The following is a 19,715-nucleotide window of genomic DNA, read 5'->3' as shown; positions in this document are numbered from 1 at the left end:
AGAAATTGATAGGTCACTTTGATTCTTTGAAGATCTCAGAATGGATCGCTACGTAGAAAAAATGTGCTCTGCCAAAGGAGCAATAGGAAACCTGTGCCAATTACTGCAAGATTATGTGCCTGACAGCTCTGCCTGTGGCTGGAAAAATGATGACCGCACAGGGTCATTTCAAGCAGTCACTAGGGATCTGTGCAGTAACAGTCAGGGTACCTACCAACAATTTATTCATCAAGGAACCTGGGGAATATATCCAGTTTTCTTAGAGTGAAATAAGGCCATTCAGTCAGAAATTGCAAGTGGTGCTGTTGCCATTTTGCTCCACGTGACTTTCTAAAGTTTTCAATGTTGGGCATACATCTCTGTTTCCCTTTCCCCTTTGCTGCATTTTATCCAATTATGTCTGCAGGTTATCCCCATGAATATTTTAAGGTATTTTCTACCTCCTTCTAAAGGCCTGTTCCCTTCTTTGGAAGTCTATGCCATCTAGCTGATAGTTAGCTCAGTCTTTCTAAATGTTCATCACAACACTGATACTCTGCCATCGATGCTGCTTTCACAACGTGTCAAAAACATTTCAGGCTCCAACTGGTTCTATTGTGTGGTTAAACAGATGAGCAATTTATGCATGAATTGTAGCATTTGTATAGATTCATATTGTTGAAAACAGGAAAATGAGTGGTGTGGTAGCTTCAGGCACAGGCATCCTTATTCTTGAGATTTGGTTGCACATTCCATCTGCGTAAATGGCACAAGAGTCTCCAATCCCTATTAGTTGTTAAGGTGCAAAGTTTTAAAGTTTCAATGGTTCTGGTATAGTTATGTCCTCAGAATTGCATGCCCCCTGTCAATTCTTGTTTGATGGTCTCACTCAGAAATCAAAAGCACGGTTGGATGGGTGGCAGAAATTCTATTGATGGTCTCAAAGGTTAGTTTAAGGGTCCATGCTGCACTGTGTTATATCTGATTTGTAAAATGGAGGGATGATCATTTTAAAAATCATAAACGGGGAACATACTGAATTACAGGAAAGAATTCATCGATCTGGCACTATATCCTGTGGTTGGGCAGGAATATAGAGTGTTTTGTGCTGAGAAGGCCAGTGAGAAAACATGCCATACCTTCTGGTCCTGACCTCATCAATTATGCAACCAAGCGTATAGTGCCATTTTCCGTGGCGGGGAAGGCCTGATAGTGGGTAGACCGCCATTGTGTCCAGGCGCAATATTCATAAGGCACATAACATCACTGACCCACTACTGAAGAGAGAAGATGGACCTCCTGAAAATGAAGATGGATCTCTGAGGTGGGAAGATGGGCTTCTTCCAGGACACTGAATCTGGAAGATCCACATATAGATGCTCCTCACAGCCACTGCTGTGGTATTCCAGGGTCCAGGTTTACCTGCAGCCTCCATCCAAAACTCTGGATGCAGGCCTGGGCATTATTCAGCTGAGTCCTGACATCTGCAGATGTGTTCTGAGCTTGTATGCTTTCCCGCTGGCATCATGGAGAATCGGGCACAGGTGGTCGGGTCTTCATCTGCATCCCATTAGAGGGATGCAAATCAGTTTAATGCTGGTCTCCAGGGGGTTTCACGATCTGCTGTGGCAGAAACTGGGGATGATACCATGGGAAATACACACTGATTTGTGTGCTTCCCATTGTATGCTGCTCCCCCACTCCCACCTAGCTATTGAGCCAGTCACTGGGTGCATGAGAGAATTCTGTCCACACTGTGGCAAACTAGAAAGTATCAAGTTTACCACTGGCGAGTATTAATGCTGCTCAACAGAAAGAACATGTTTCACAACTCCATAGCCTGTTACATAAAATAGAGAAAAATCATCATAGGATGGAATTCTCCCCAAAAAATTCTCAAAGCTGAATTTGCATAAAAATGGGAGGCTATCCCACTGTTTTTTTCAGTGGGACTTCCAAAATGAATCTCTCACACTTTGTGCACTGCAAAGTGCACTAGCATGAATCTCATTAGAAATCAATGGTGGTGCCTATTCCTGCTGGAGAGAGTGGCAGCATAGTGCATAGACTTCTTACTGTGTTTACCCCAGTCCAACGCCGGCATCTCCACACCATGAGCACAGCAACCCCCATTGCTTGCCCACCAATCCTCACAGCCCGATCACTGGCCTCTTAGATATGTCTGGGCCAGCCCTGATCTTACCCTGCCATCCAGCCCCCCACCCACCCCCAGGTTGTTCTGACCCCCCTTCACTCCTCTGCAGTCCTGATCTGAATCCTCCCCTGCCTCAGCCCCAGCCCTCCTGGCAAGTCGACCACTATGACCATCCCTGATCAGCCCTTCCCTTTTCCTGTCACTGATCCAAAAAGCAGAGTTGCCGCAGAAACCCCCACCCCCATCGGACCCTGCTCCCTATAGGCCCTAACCCTCTGGCCCCATCTGCTTGGCACTGCCCAATGCCTAGTGGGCAGTGCCAAGGTGCCCCCTGGGCATTGCCAGTTTGTTTCTTGGGCAATGCCAAGGCCCAGATACTTCAGTACTGGGCCTGCTAATTAGATTCAAATTAGAATTTAAATATTTTAATCAGCTCCGTGCATATTTCTGATGCAGAGCTACAATGCTGGAAATCCAATGGCCAGAGATGCACGGAAGCTGTGGTACCCAGCGGGGAACCCACTACACGACCTCTGCTTATCAGCACAGTGGGCTGTGAGAATTGCCACCTCCCAAATAATAACTTTGATCTTTTTTAATTATAGGCGCCATTGAGAATGTTTTGCACTGCCTATTATATCTCTTGAATTAACATACTCCTCTGTTTTCCCTCCCCATCTCCTAGCTGGTAGGAGGCTAATGAAGTAACCATTGATGTCAGTCTTTCCTTTAGAATATAAAACCATTGTGTAGTCTTAATTCAGAATAAAATGGAAATTAGTAAACAAGGCATCCTCATTTTTCAAAAGAGTGTGATAAATTCCCTGTAGTTTGACTAAAATTAGTTTCTAATCTGAGAGAGGAATAAAAAGGCTTAACTTGAAGTGGCACACTGGAAGACAAATGAGAGCACATCGTAAACTGAAATCAAGTTACTTACCAGAATGTAAAAGAACTGCATGCAGTTTCATTTTAATGAAATGTTATTCTGCACATTCAGCAAGTGCTTGAATATTATCTTTATCAAGTGATTTATTTATATGTTTTCATCTTGTTTTGTTAGTATTGAGTGGGAGTGAATATAATAGCACGGAGTTTTGGCTGAAGCCGTGGGAAAGAAACACATATTGGTAATGCAAACATAGCAAGCCAGAGAGGAGGTTCCTTGTTGTGAACAGTAATCATTATTAAGCATTTGCAGTATTTGGCATATTGAGGAAGGATGGGTTAAGTGCAAAAGGTGTTTAAATGAATGATATATGATGCAGGGCATTTGTACACCTGGCTAGAGAGGAGATTTTAGAAAAAAGCCCTCTTGATGCACAGCACTTAACACATTTTTATTGTTTAACAATCTTCTGTCCATATATGTGTATAAATTTGTTTTAGATTTATAATGCAGAAATCTTTATGCATTTGATAAATAGTCTATAAAACATACACCATATATTAAACATCTGATGTATTTTTAAAGTACTGTAATATCAGTGCTATGGATATTCATTATGCAAAAGCACTGTACTGTCATATTCATCCCACAGTACAGTGTTGCCTTGTAATCTTTAGGTGGTGATACTTGTTATGAATCAAAATACCCAGACAAAGTATGCACCAAGGATATAAAGATTTTTACTATGTTATTAGTAAACAGTTAGAGATGTCAAATTTCTGCTTCAGGCAAAAATCCAGGTGAAAATTGCACCCAGAATTGTGCTAGTTTTGAGAAGAGTTTTCTTTGTCTCGAGTTTCCAATTCATTGTTTTTTTTTCAAGAAATGCCTAAAATGGTGGCACTGGAATGTCTACACAGTATAAGTTTGACACTGTCTTTCACAGGGAGACTGTCAGCTAAATTCAATGCAATGGAATTGAAGGCAAAATATTTGATCTGGTTGGCTGAGTGGCAGGAGAGACGGTATAATGAGCTAGTACACTAATTGGTAGGATGGGACTAAAGGCAAGGATCTGTGTTGGCACTACCAACCATTAACTGTTTTTATTAATGACATAACTGATTGGAAAGAAAGGCTCATATCAAAGTTTGACAAGTTTATTGGAGTTGTTTGAGGATGTAACAAGCTTGGTGAACAAAGGGGAGCTATATTAGGTTTGGAATCTATTGAACTCCAGTAGGCATTCTGTAAGATGGCACATAAAATGTCACTACACAAGATAAAGGCTCATGGTATTGAGGAGAATATATTGGAATAGATAGAGGATTGGCCACTGAACAAGAAACAGAGAGTCGGGATAAATGGGCCATTTTCGTGCTGACAAATATAACTAGGGTTTCACAGCAATCAGTTATTTACAATCTACAGTATTGAATTGGATGTAGAACTGAATGTACAGTGCCAAATCTGCTGATAAAGCAAAGATAGACGAGAAATTGAGGAGAACGTAACATGTCTGTAATCGGAAATAGATTTCTTAAGTGATTAGGCAACAATTTGGCAGAAAAAGTATAATGTGGGAAAATGTGAAGTTTTCAGCTTTAGGTGAAATGAGGTGTCACCCCGATGAAGCTACAACACATGCCAAAGAGCAGAAGCAACATATATTAGACAGAACTAATCAATCCCATAACCAATGGATCAGACCTCATCTTGCCAGTCCTGCTACATTGAGTTATAAATGGGGGTGGACAATAAGACAGCTAACTGGAGGAGGAACCTCCACAACTATCCCTATCGTCAATAATGAAGGAGCCCAACACATCAGGGCAAAAGAGAAGGCTGAAGAATTTGTAACTAACTTCAGCCCGAAGTGCCAAGTGGATGATCAATCTTGACCTCCTCCCCAGTCTGACAACTGCCAATCTTTAGCCAATTTGATTTACTCAGTGTAACACAGCTGAAGGCACTGGATACTGCAAAGGCAATGAGCCCTGACAAACTTCTGGCAATAATACTGAAGACATGCTCCAGAACTAGCTGTGTCCTGAGCCAATAAATTAATAATCCAGTTTAGCTACGACATTGGCATTTACCCGGCAATGTGGAAAATTGCGCAGGCATATTCTGTCCACAAAATGCCAAACATATCCAACTTGGTCAATTGTTGCCCATACAGCCTGTTTCTAATCATCAGTAAAGTGATGGAAGGAGGCAACAACAGTGATATTAAGTGGCATTTACTTAGCAATAACCTGCTCACTGACACTCAGTTTGGGTTTCACCAGGATCACTCAATTCCTGACCTTTTTATAACCTTAGTTCAAATATGGACAAAAGAGGTGAGGTGAGAGTGATGTCAAGGCAGCATTTAAATGAGTCTGATAATCCAAAGTAGTGGACATTTTCATTGCTGAAGCCCCTCACTATCAACATCCTGGGGATTACCATTGACCAGAAACTTAACTGGACTAGCTATATAAATACTGTGGCTACAAGAGCAGGTTAAAAGCTAAGAATTTTATGGTGAGTAACTTACGCTCTGTCTCCCCCAGACCTGTCCACTATCAAAAAGGCAGAAGTCAAGAATGGTGGAATATTCTCCACTTGCCTGGATAAGTGCAGCTTTATCAATGTCCAAAAAAGCTCGAAACAATCCAAGACAAAGCAGCCTGGTTGATTGGCATTTCATCCATTATCTTCAACACTCAATCCCTCCACTACTGATGCACAATGGCAATAGTGTGTACCATCTACAAGATGCACTGCAACAACTCATCGAGGGCCCCTCAACATCATCTTCCAAACTCTCAACTTCTACAATCTTGAAGGATAAGGGCAGCAGATACATGGGAATACCATCAATGGAAATATCCCCTCCAAGCCATACACCATCCTGACTGAGTCTATATCACTATCACTGGGTCAAAATCCTGGAACTCCTTCCCTAACAGCACAATGAGTGTGCCAATACCTCATGGAATGTAGCAAATCAAGAAGATGGCTCAATGCTACCTTTTGAAGAGCTATTCAGAATGGGAAATAAATGCTGGCTTAGTCAGTGACGTCCACATCCTTTGAAAGAATAAAAACATTAGTGAAATTTCTGGTTTAGGTTATTTGCAGAAAGACTCGGGCATCAAAAGTAGTTTCTTCTAACAATTCTGCATCTTCAGTATTTGCAGTGTGGTTTTGTTTTCATTTTCAGCTAAACTCTTGTGCTTTGCAAGTTTAATATAATCGTCAATTAGACATTTCTATATTCAAAAACATTGTAGATTTTTTCAGCAGTCGGAGGTGCTGTTTTTAAATTCAGAAATCACCAATGAATCAACATTTTCATTTCGAGAAGCTTTAAATTGCTCAATAAATCTATTAGAGGGAGGTTAGTTTTTTGTTTCCTATTGCTCTCCTGTGTGTATTAAATACCACCAGGTTGCAATGGGAAAAAGCATTTGGAATGCACACCCACACACATCTGATGCTTAAAAACAAGACAAAAAGCAATTAGTCAATAATGCAGTTCTTTGAAAAACTCATTTTAGGTCTGCAAATAAACTTATTTGTCCAATAATTATTAAGCAAAAGCATAGGTATTCAGGAGTGGATGGTAATCTTAAAAGCAACAGTGAGCTGGATTGCTCAGTTGGAATAATTGATGGTGGTTTCAACAGAAACTAAGCAAGAGTACTTAAGGAACAAGAGTGGTCAATAAGTGCATCTACTAATAGACATAGAAATTGTTCTGCTCAAGGAAGCTACTAGCAGATAAGGGGTTGCTGATACTTATGTGAACCTGTGGCAGCACCTTTTGCTCTTGCTCATGGTGAGCTTGAAGGTGGAAGGGGCATAAACTAGAAAGAGTGCAGAAAAGATTTACTAGAATGCTACTGGCACTTGGTGGTTTGAGTTATAAGGAGAGGTTAGATAGACTGGGACTTTTTCCCCTGGGGCGTAGGAAACTTAGGATGATCTTATAGAGGCCTATAAAATAATGAGGGTCATAGATAAGGTCAATATCTTTTCCCAAAGGTAGGGGAGTCTAAAACTAGGGGCCATAAGTTTAAGGTGAGAGGGGAGAGACACAAAAGGGTCCAGAGGGGCATTTTGTTCACACAGAGGGTTTTGAGTTCATGAAAAAGAGGCAAGTACAGTTTTGTCTTTTAAAAAGCATTTAGATGGTTACATGGGTAAGATGGGTGTAGAGGGATATGGGCCAAATGTGGGCAATTGGGACTAGCTTAGTGTTTATTAAAAGAAAAGGTGGCATAGACAAGTTGGACTGAAGGGCCTGTTTCTATGCTATAAACCTCTATGTAATTAGGTTTACCACCTTCCCGCCTGCCTCAGAATGTTTTGACAGGAAGAAATGGATAACCTTCCTGCCCCAACGCCTATTGAGGTCTTTAAGTGGCCAATTAATGACCATGTCAGTGCCTCCTTCCACCACTGCTAATATTAGCCCAGCTGCAGTTGGGCCTGTTGCTATGCAGTCAATTTGTCACTCATGAGGTTTAGGAACTAGGGTCTCTCGATTATGCGCTAACTGTTGAGAGATTGGGCATTGGGAAGGGAGGAATCAGACAGGCCTTTGCCTTGATGCCAACAACCCTCCCGCCCCCGTATCCCTGAGCTGTGGCCTGCGTTTCTCTATAATCCTGGCATTCTGCCCTTTCGACTGCAACCAGCTCTCCAGCTGGGAGTCAAAAATCCTGACCTCTCAACAAGACTCAAGCCTATCTGAGATGTTTGGCTCCTCTGTGCATGCCATTATTGCGCCATGCTAACCACAGAAGCCATTATTGCACCATGCTAACAAGGGAAGCCATTATTGCGCCATGCTAACAAGAGAAGCCATTATTGCGCCATGCTAACCAGAGAAGCCATTATTGCACCATGCTAACCAGAGAAGCCATTATTGCGCCATGCTAAAAAAGGAAGCCATTATTGTGCTATGCTAACAAGGGAAGCCATCCATCCTGAACTATTCAAGATTTAAACTTTCCTTTAAACTTGCTGCATAATTACAGTCACTGGAATCTTCAGGCCTTCACTCCAGTCTTAAGCACCAGAATTAGGGTGGCATGGTGGCACTGTGGTTAGCACTGCTGTCTCACAGCGCCCAGGACCCAGATTTGACCCTGACCGTGGTCACTGTCTGTGTGGAGTTTGCAAGTTCTCCCCGTGTGAACTCCAGTTTCCTCCAGGTGCTCTGGTTTCCTCCCACAGTCCAAAGATGTGCAGGTCAGCTTCATTGGTTATGCTAAATTGCCCCTTAGTGTCAGAGGGTCTAGCAGGGTAAATACGTGAGCTCACAGGGATAGGGCCTGGGTGAAATTGTTGTTGGTTCTGGCTTGATGGGCCGAATGGCCTCCTTCTGCATTTTGGCAGATTCTATAATTCTACCCTGTTGAAAACTTACATCGCTGACACCAACAGAGTATTCAGGGGGAATTTTCCCATCCTATCCGGGAATCGTAACGAGCAGGCTGGGGGCCATGCAAAGGTCCATTGACCATGTCCGGGATTTTCCGGGTTGGGACGAATGTGGCCGGAAAATCCTGCCTAATGGGTCTGTTGGGAGATTAGCATCAGAAATACAACAAACATGAAAACAAAGGCAAACTTGGAGCCAGCTCACATGTGGGTGAGGTTGCATCTAAGCGCTGCTGTAAGGAGCACATCTGAATATTTACATAACTTCAGCCTATGTAAGACCAATAGCTTTGCACCAATACGTGCCTGCACTCAATGTTATGCCACATAGAGTCTTCTTCTTCAGTTTGCTGCTGAAAGGCAAAACTCCACCACTGAGGGGCAATTTTGCATAGCCAATCAACCTAACCTGCTCATCTTTGGAGTATGGAGGAAACTGGAGCACCCGGAGGAAACCCATGCTCAAACGGGGAGAACGTGCAAACTCCACACAGGTAGGACAAGGAGGCAAGTCCCAAATCCACCCCAGCTGGCATGGGAATCAAACACCATGACTATGATTTTACTGGCATGCCTGCCCCAACATTAGGGCAGGTGAGGCTCACAGAATGGCATTCTCCATTGGCCTCGGGCACGATCTTACTAGCCTCGAGTGGGCAGGCTGGTAAAATTCTGGCCCATGTTGCTGGCACAAATCATACCGGACATTCAGCTAATGGATTCCCCAGGGGATCTGAGTTGATGTGGCAGCATACGCTTTTACATGCCTGGAGCTGTGGATAGTGATGATAGAGGCTCTAATTTATTTCTATCATATGGCTGATCAGGACTCCAACTCATACTTCCGACCACTGGTAAATATTGAAAGGATTTGCAAGTTGATCCTCAACATGTTTCAGAGAATCAGTGAATAGTTTCAAGTACCTGGGGTCAGTTGTGGCAGGAGATTTAAGTGTAGAAATGGAATTTAAGTAACAAATTAGCTCTGCTTGAAATAATTGGAATTACTGCAGTGGAATGTTAAGTGGTAGAAAAGTATCACTTTAAAAAAGTCACAAGACGGCCTCGTTATATCATTCAGAAACTTGGATATTGTTAAGAAGAGCAGAAGAACTGGATTCTAATGCAATGCAGATGTGAGATGGATGTGTAGAGTGACAAGAAAGGACAATATCAAAAACTGCTACATCGGCGGGGGGGGTGGGGGAGTGGTGGTGTGTGGGCAGTCAATGACAATTATTGAACATCAAAGAAAATAGCCAAGTAATTGGTAAATAAATTTTAATTAAATGCAGAGTTATGGGGGTAAAATTCTATTCAGTCACAAGTGGTCAGTGTTGTAATGTACCTTAACATATACAACATGATGAACAGTGTTAGATCAGGTTATATGGCATGAGAAGACCCTGATATTTTAGTCACACTGCAGCAAAGTTGCACTATCAGAGAATGTTGATCACACTGAATAAACGATTTGGAGAGACAGCGCTGGGATCATGTTCAGATAAAGATCTGGTAAGCAGACTTGTGGTGAGATTGCAGCATAGCTTGTCAGTTTCATCAGTAGGAGGGAGATTTGAGAGGATTAACACTGAGTTAACTTAGTTGGAAAAGACGAGTGAGCAGTGTGTGAGCTGGATCAATAGCGAGCAAGGGAGAGTCAAAAGAAAAGTCATAAAAATCGAGCCAGAGAAACTTGTGATTATAAAGGGAGGCTTCAGAAGCTGCTGAACAATAAATGAAAGAAAAGGCCCATTACTCCTTGATGCGTTCCCATCACGACTCACCTTCATGGGTGGAGCTTCGGAATAACATATGCAAGCTGCTGCATTGAAATTCATCCCAACTGTTACAGCAGTTGGAAGGTTGAAGGGATATTTTCAGAATGTCCACCAAATTCCCCAGTTTGAATAGGGATGCAGATGTGGTTTACTATTTGACTTCTAAATATTTAAACAGCATACAAAGCTAGAGTTTCTTGATTCTGGTGTGTCTAAACCAGATCTTCCCTAACAGCACTATGGGTGTACCTATCCCAGAAGGTCTATAACAGTTCAAGATGGTGGCTCACCACCACTTCTGCAAGGGCAACTAGGTATGGCCAACCAGCGGCATCCACATCTTGTAATGACTTTTAAATAAAGCCATAAAATTTGTTTTGCAATTGAGAATGAAAGCCTTAATTGGCTGAATCATCAAGATGAGCTAAAGGACCCCAAAAATTATCGACCACATTGGAATATCCATTCAGCATCAGGTTAAATTTCCTTAGTCATCGACTAAAGTTCATGCCATTTCCACAACTGCCTACAGAATCCATAGACCAATTTGTCAGCAGATGCAGGAAAAAAAAGTACATTTTCTAATTTCTCAAACACAGAGCTTGCAGACAGAATTGTTGAGGTGATGATCACCTCCACTCCCCTGGAAATATTCCAAAAAAGATCTGGACAAACCCAAAACATATAACCTCGAAGTGTTACTCAAGAATGGACATAAATATGAAGGATTTCACAGGTCGACAGTGCTTACAGTGCATCACAAGTGCAACCCCATTTTCAACATACTCACTAGAACATCCAAACACAAGAAGGTAAGTCCCAACAATATTTAATGTATAAATACCTCCCAATATTTTCTGCCACTGGCTGTATCTGAGATTCACCTAAACTGATTCCTTTGATCTTTAGTGAGAGATCACTTTAGTTCTAAAGAGGTTGAACCAGTTTGGGTGGACGAAGCAGCAAAGGACAGAAAACATAGATGGGAGTTGCTTAAAGACCACTAAGCGGCAGTGGTAATATAAATCACAGTGTAAATCATGAAATGAGTGGCCTATACCATAAGGATAATACAGTAACCATGCCGGATTTCAATCTACATATAGACTTGATAAGCCTTATTAGTATTAATGTTGTGGAAGACAAAATGATTTTCTCGAGCAGTACTTTGAGAAACCATTTGGCAATGGGTCATTTTAGATCTAGTATTGTGCAATTAAAATAGGATAATTAATAATCCTGTAAAGGAGCCTTTTGAAGAAAGTGAACTTAATATGATTGTATTTTACATTAAGATTGGAAGTGTTGTAGTTCAATCAGAGATTAGAGTCTCAAATCCAAGCAAAGGAAACTACAAAGGTATGAAGGGCAAATTGGCTATAAGTGGATTGGAAAATAATGTTAAAAGGTATCATGGGAGGCAAACAGTGGTTTACATTTCAAGAACTAATATTTAGTTTACAGCAAAATTACATTTCAGCAAGGTAAGTATTCTAACTGGGCTAATGTACAGGGCTTTGGTGAGACCACATCTGGAGTATGATGAAGAGGCAACCAGACTCAAAACGCTTGCTCTATTCTCTCTTTTGGAAGGCTGCCCCTTCCTCAGGTGAGCCACTCACCTGAGGAAGGGGCAGCGCTCTGAAAGCTAGTGGCTTGTGCCACCAAATAAACTTGTTGCACTTTAACCTGGTGTTGTGAGACTTCTTACTGTGTTTCTCTCAGTCCAACACCAGCGTCTCCATATCTATTCTCTCTACACAGATGCTATCAGACCTGCTGAGGTTTTCCAGCATTTTCTGTTTTGTTTCTGGAGTACTGTACAGTTTTGGTCATCTTATTTAAAAAAGGATGAAAATAGAAGCAGTTCAGGCAAGGTTCACTCTACTGACATCATGGATGGGAGCAGACGTGGGAAGAGGTGTGGTTAGTTATCTTACGAGGAAAGGTTGCACAGGTTGGTCTTGTAACCATTGGATCCAATGTAATTCATTGGATTTTAGAAGGTAGAGGAGTCATCTTATTGAAACGTATAAGATCCTGAGTGGACTTGACAGGGTGGATATTGAGAGACTAGAACGAGGGGACTCAGTTTAAAACTAAGGGTCTCCCATTTTAAGATGGGGCTGAGAAGAAATGTTTTCTCTCAGATGGTTGTGAATCTTCGGAACTTTGTTCTCCCGACAACGGTGAATGTAGCTTCATTGAATATTTTGAAGGCAGTGGTAAAAAGATTCTTGACTAACAAGGTAGTTATAGGTTATCAGGGGTAGGTGAAATATAGATTTAAAGCCACAGTCAGATCAGCCATGATCTTATTGCATGGTGGAGCAGGTCCAAGGGGCCAAATGGCCTACTTATGCCCCTAATTTATATGTGTGTATTTAATGCAAATTACAGCAGCTACGTGAAGAAATTGCTAAAGATTCTACACTACAGAAACTGTAGAAAACCAACATTAAGGGATGACTTGATTCAATGCAACATATTCACAAATACAGGAGACCATTTTGACCACATTGAAATAAGCTATGCATCTCCAGGGAGTCATTTTTAAAGGCAGGCAGGTCATCATACCAGAATCTTTGCAATTTGATGTTCTTCAACAATTTCATCAATCACATTATGGGCACATATCAGACAAGAAGGCTTGCAGGAGAGAAAGTCTATTGGCTGGTTATGAACAAGACATTGAAGTCTTCATATAGAAGTGTGAGGTACGTTATGAGCATAGGACAAGTCAGCACAAAGCAGCATTGATTCAACATGAAGTTTCAACCCATCCTTGGTCCAAACTTACTCAAACCTCGTTCATGTCCATAATACTGTCTTCATTGCCTACTTTACCAAGTATCCCATTATTCAACAAGCGCGTGATACATCAAGCTGTTTTAGATACTCTATTTTTTCAATTTATTTAGTGTGCCCAGAGAGATAATGTTAACCCATTTCAGGATATGTATAAGAAGTGGCATATTGATCACAATTCTCCTCATTGACTTAAATCTAATGGCTTCAGTGAAATCCCTAATTCTCAATGTAGATAGACCAAGCAATATCTACGTATTATGTTACACCTGAGAATGACATCTTAAAAGCAACTATTCTATCACTGGCAGAGCTCATGTTTAGCAGACCAGTGCATACCAATTTACACACCCTTACCCATTGTACTCTTCCAGAAACTTGAAAGTAACTTTTAAAATTACAAGGGAAGATGACCAATATGCAGGTACATAACTGTGGGATAAATCATGTCTGTTCCAGGTCCTCAACCACCATACAGTCCAAATGCATCTTGGGCAAGATCCCAAATGCAACCAGGAGCAACATCCAAGAATGACAATCCCACAGATCACTTGAGCAATTAAAGAAATCCCCAGACAAGGTTACCATTACATGACCTGAGCGTACCAGCAGATTATCTTTCTGCTTTAGATACTCTCAGATTCATCGGTTCTAATTTGTGTTAACTAAACATGTTCTTCTTTGGAAGGGGAAATAGATCTTTAAAAAGAAAGAGGAATGTTATAATTTGTCTTTAAGGGATATCAGCATGATATCATTTGAAGGGAAAAATGTCATTTGATCCAGTTTCAGCAAAGCGCACACACACACACACACACACACACACACACACACACACACACACACACACACACACACACACACACACACACACACACACACACACACTCTTTCTAATGTCTCCAAACAATACAACAATGCAAGACTATTTTCAGGCTCCTACTGTTTAATAAGTTTATGTGTTTACCGACTCCTTTATGAGCGATTGGGTGCCTTGTGTTCTGTCCAGTAAACAAGCCTGAGGAATTACATCATGATAATAGCACAGCAGTCAGTAATTTCCTCAGGGCTCCACTACTATGATCTATGTGGAAGTTCAGCATAAACTCTTCGTTATGTGCACAAAAGGGATTCTGCAAAAATTAAGCGCAGAGTAAATTCCTGACCATTGTAAACACAGGAAATTTCTCACCACACCAAAGAACCCATGCAACCCATTAAACAAGTAGTTTAATAAGGTATAGAACCATATTTCTTCACAATTTGAGATGCAGTATTTGCTTCACTGGCAATTATGAACACTTTGTCGTAATTCAGCACAGCTGTCAACACGTTTTGTGTATTTTCTCTTTCAGGCTGAAGAAGAGAGAGATGATATGGAACGAGTGAAGCTTGACAACAAACGGATTCTCTTCAATTTACTTCCAGCACATGTTGCACAACATTTTTTGTTGTCCAATCCACGAAATATGGTGAGAGAAACCTTATTATTAAAACCTTTTTCACTTCAACAAATAAATTATTGAAATTTCATAGAACAATATTTCAAGTCACTAAGCATAACAGCTACAGAATGTTAACAACTCGGGCATTATGTTTTATGTAACTGAATCATGGTACTGCTCTATTTGGCTGCGGATCCTGCTACTGTTGTAGAGGTTATTCCTTATTTTGAATTGCTTTTTAAATGTTATTCACTACATGTAAAAAGCAATGTAAGTATCTTTGCCATAGTATATTCAGCTGGAGAAAGGAACGACTCAGAATCTATTTTGTTTTGCATTACACCACTGAATGTATTGGAGAACGGGAGAAAGTTTATTAAAACATAATGTAAAATTTTTTTGTTAATTCTGAATCATTGTCAGGAGGACTGACTTCTAAGAAGTTGTTGGTTAATTTTAGAGATTATGCAGAGAACTGAAGTTTAGAATCATGTTATTAGCTTTACCAGTTCTTACACAAAATCTTCATGCTTTTTGATAACCTGCAATTTTTTGCAGTCCCTGGAGTAACAGCTAGAGAACCCAGTTGCAGCCTTGATATGATGAATTTTGGCTGACACCTGAATAAGCAACTACATTAGTCACTTGGCTGCAGTCAACTTGTTAGCGGTTAGCACTGCTGCCTCACAGCGCCAGGGACCCGGGTCCAGTTCCTAGCTTGGGCCTCTGTTTGTGCGGAGTCTGCACGTTCTCCCCATGCCTGTGTGGGTTTCCTCTGGGTTGTCCGGTTTCCTCCCACAGTTACAAAGATGTGCTGGGTAGGTGCAGTGGCCATGCTAAGTTCTCCCTCAGTTACCCGAACAGGTGTCGGAGTGTGGCGACTCGGGAATTTTCACAGTAACTTCATTACAGTGTTAATGTAAGCCTACTTGTAAAAATAATAAATAAACTACTTTGTTTCAAAAATTAATTAGTGCGAGTCATTTGAGAGACATATTTATGTCATAAAATGTAAAATTTTAATTAAAAATGTCTAAATGTCTATGATCTTCACATTTTAATACAATGCAAATGGACTTCAAGAGTAAATAAGCCCTGAAGCTATCTTTTAGACTTAGATGAAGAGTTACAGCAATGTATCTAACTTTGTTGATGATACAAAGCTAGATGGGAAGGTGTGAGGTGATGCAAAAAGATATCGAAAGGTTTAGTAACTGGGCAAAAAGGCAATAGATAGAAAATAATTTGGAGAAGTGGGAATTTATTCACTTTGGTGAGAATAGAAAAGCAGAATATTTTATTGAAAGGCAGCAAACTTGTAAACGTTGATGCTCAGATGGCACTTAGATATACATGGACAAGGAACACAAATTAGAGTTCAGGTACAGCAACCAAATAGGAAGGGAAATGGCATTTTGGCCTTTCTGAGGTACAAGAATAAAGAAGTCTTGCTTCAATTACACAGAGCTTTGGTGAGACCACACCTGGAATATTGTGTGAGTTCTGGGTGGGATTTTCCCATCCCTCCCACCACGGGAATCATAGCAGCTGGGACGTGAACCATGCAAAAGTCTGTTGAATTTGGGTGGGATTTTCCAGTCTTGAGGCAAGCACAGCTACCCTTTGCCTCCACATTTAAGGAAGGATATACTTACATTGGAACCTCTATTGCAAATATTCACCTGATTGACCCCTGAGATGAAAGGGCTGCCCTATAAAAGGCTGGGTAAACTGGGTTTGTATTCTCTGGGATTTTTAAGAGTAAAAGGTGATCTCATTGATACTTTCAAGATTCTGATGGTGGGCATTGAGAGGGTTTTTTTTTCCTGACTGGAGAATCTAAACAGGGGCAGCAATTTAGGATAAAGGGGCAGCATAGTGGTTAGCATTGCTGCCTCTCAGTGCCAGGGACCCGGGTTCGATTCCTGGTTTAGGTCATCATCTGTGTGGAGTTGCACATTCTCCCCGTATATGCGTGGGTTTCCTCCCACAGTCCAAAGATGTGCGAGTTAGGGAGATTGGCCGTGCTAAATTGCCCCTTAGTTTCAGGGGTACTCATTAGGGTAAATGCATGGGGCTATGGGGATAGAGTCTGGGTGGGATTGTGGTCAGTGCAGACTCAATGGGCCGACTGGCCTGCTTCTGCACTGTAGGGATTCTATGATTCTATGATTCATTTAGAGAAGAGATGAGGAGAAATTCCTTCACAGAAAGGGTTGTGAATCTTTATAATTGCCTGACCCCAGAGGGTTATGAATGCTCCATCATTGAATATGTTCACGGCTGTTGGCAGATTTCCAGTCTTTCAGGTAATCATGGACTTGGGAGCAGGTAGGAAAATGGAGTTGAAGCCAAAGATCATCCGCGTTCATATTGAGTGCTGGAGTAGACTGGGTGAACTCTTCGGTCTATTTCTGCTACTAATTGGTACGTTATTTGCCTGGGTGGCACAGTGGCACAGTGGTTAGCACTGCTGCCTCACAGTGCCAGGATCCAGGTTCATTTCCGGCCTCAGTTCACAGTCTGTGTAGAGTTTGTACTTTCTCCCCGTGTCTGCATGGATTTCCTCCGGGTGCTCCGGTTTCGTCCCACAGTCCAAAGTTGTGCAGGTTAGGTTGAGTGGCCAAGTAAAATTGACAGGGGGATTAGCGGGTTAAATGTGTGGGGTTACGGAAATAGGGCCTGGGCGGGATTATGGTAGGCAAACACTCGATGGAGCGAATGGCCTCCTGTACTGTAGGGATTCTATGATTTAACAAATCTATCTAGCTCTCATTTATTAAACTCATAGATTTCAAGAGACAATAAATTTTGTTGCAAATTATCTCTGAAAATTGTCTTCCTACTGACTGGCCTGTATTTACCAGCTTTATTCTTTCTTTTCATTGAATGGGGTTGTTACATTTGCATTCTTCCATAGTACACTAGGAGTAGTTAATGCTTTGGTGAGCACAGACCAGCACTATTACAGTACAAATGCATGAGCATTTAATATTTCCTGTTGATATCTGAAGAATTAGTGTAACTCTGAATACCTCTGGTGGAGCAAAGCAGTAACTACAATGCTCCCGTCAACTTTCTCTCCTTGTCTCTCTCTATCTTGACAAGTTATCTGATGGTGAGAGAAGGAATGACTTGAACAGGATCACCTTTCTACAGTAATATAGTGTACTTTTTAGTTAATCAAAGTAGAAAGAGAACATATTCAGTTGTCCACAGCGATACAGAAAAGAGTATGAGGGCAGGAATTTTACATAGCAGAGCTCTTCAATGAACACTTAAGACTGTCGAACAAATTTCCTCTCTGTGGTAATCATAATTTACTCTTCCCTTATTCTATGTTGAGGAGGGGACATGATTGTGACACTCTCCTTTTCAACTATATGTTTGTTCCAGTATTACACTTAATCTCCATGTGTTGTTCATTGCAGGATCTCTATTACCAGTCATATTCACAAGTGGGCGTGATGTTTGCCTCAATTCCAAATTTTAATGACTTTTATATTGAGCTAGATGGTAATAACATGGGAGTTGAATGTTTGCGTCTCTTGAATGAAATAATAGCTGACTTTGATGAGGTATGTTTAATTCTATATCAATCCTTTGTGTATAATGAAAGCCTTGATTTATAAAATGCATGAAAAATGCTAATATTTTATTGTTCACGTAAATATGTTTACATCTTTCTTTTGGTCTAAAAGCTAATGGACAAGGAATGCTATAAGGATATAGAGAAAATCAAAACAATTGGCAGCACTTATATGGGAGCAGTTGGACTTGTACCCACAACTGGAACAAAGGTAAGAAATTGGGTTTTTAAGTTTTCCTGTTAATTGTCCTGGAATTTAATGCTGGCAGGATTTCCTGGACCCGCCAAAGTCAATGGACCTTTAAACAGTTTGCTGTATTTTACGACCCCACTCCTACCATAATGGGGCAATGAAGTTCTACCCATTAGCCGAAATTCTATGTTCATGGCTCAGATTTTCTGGTGCCACTGAGAGTGAATGAAGTTTTGGCTGGAATGACAAGTTTTCAGTCCCCCTTGCCACGGATGGGACTGGCGAGCACTGCTTATGATTTCCAAACACATGCAAGAGAAAAAGTCAAAAAGTTGCATCTCATATTCTACAAATACAAGGATGAAACCAAGAATACCTGGGAGCAACATTGAAAACTTCTGAACGGACACAAACCAACCTGAATCCAGTTTCTCAATGTTGTGACACAGCAAGTTGGATTTCGATTTCCTTTATAACGATGGACTTTATCATTGCAGTAATACCAGTTGAAGTTCTGTCATGTTCATAGCAGAATTAACTTACATCGATGAATAATACTAGAAGTGTTGTAGATGCACCCCTTCAATGAAAGGTTTATTGTTGAATTTCAATATCATTTTGGTCTCAGCTTTCTCTGCTTTGAACGAGTTTGCATTCATTTTATTATCCTGCAAATAGCATCCTACTTGGGACTGCATTTCATTGTTTTGTGGTGTGAAAAGATTATTACAAGGTTTGAAAGTAACACTTGCATATGTGTAGAGCATTGATAGCAGTACCATTCAAAATGTGACACCATACAGATGCATTAGTATTGGTTATCTCTTCTTGTAGAATCAAAAATTCTACAATTCTTTATACTACAAAGGGAGACAGAAACAAAAAAATACAGGAAAGATTCATGAGAAAGACAACATCCATCGAGTGAACAAAAGCTGATATTTCAAAAGCTGGATTTTTTTCTCAACTGGAAGATATAACAAATGAACTATATTTGTAAAGCAATAGAGAAAAGATGCAGTGAGCAGACACATAGGAAAAATGAAATAGACTAACCTGTGAAGTTCTAAGCTGTAGAGTGGCAGGAATTATTTGCTCCCATTAGTGTCCATTTAACCATCGTCATTTCCACCTAAGAAAGTGACTTGACGGGTCATTCTATTCTCCCCACCTTGCCCCCTTTGCGTCCCTTGCACTTTTTAAATGCTATTAATCGGTAATGTCATTATGTTTGGAGGAAAGTTTCCACGCTGGAAACATCTCACCAGATGTTGTCTGAGCATTTCTGCCATTCTCTGCTTTTAATTCAAATAGCCAGTATCTTGCTTCTTCCTCACATTAAGAAGGAAGAATTTTCCTCCATAACAGCTCAACAACCTTATATAAAAAAGGAATTAAAAACTGAATTGAAATGCTACAAGGAGATAGTCATTGACT

At 40.9% G+C, this 19,715-nt stretch overlaps 1 protein-coding gene across 2 annotated transcripts in view; it reads left to right on the top strand.

Moving 5' to 3' along the window:
* The window catches only part of LOC145356485 (adenylate cyclase type 1-like), a 242,107-nt gene that overhangs the window by 200,377 nt on the left and 22,015 nt on the right, over window positions 1–19,715 (top strand). For both annotated transcript variants that reach the window (XM_080209223.1, XM_080209218.1), the window contains 3 exons: window positions 14,407–14,523; window positions 17,928–18,074; window positions 18,198–18,296. In XM_080209223.1, coding sequence (XP_080065349.1) covers window positions 14,407–14,523; window positions 17,928–18,074; window positions 18,198–18,296 — 363 coding nt within the window. The remainder of the gene's footprint in view (window positions 1–14,406; window positions 14,524–17,927; window positions 18,075–18,197; window positions 18,297–19,715) is intronic.

This window comes from Carcharhinus amblyrhynchos, chromosome 2 (genome assembly GCF_965287045.1).
Source record: "Carcharhinus amblyrhynchos chromosome 2, sCarAmb.v2.hapA, whole genome shotgun sequence".
Taxonomy (NCBI): Eukaryota; Metazoa; Chordata; class Chondrichthyes; order Carcharhiniformes; family Carcharhinidae; genus Carcharhinus; species Carcharhinus amblyrhynchos.
The sequence above is the reverse complement of the archived record's forward strand: the minus strand, read 5'-3'. Positions and strand labels throughout refer to the sequence as shown.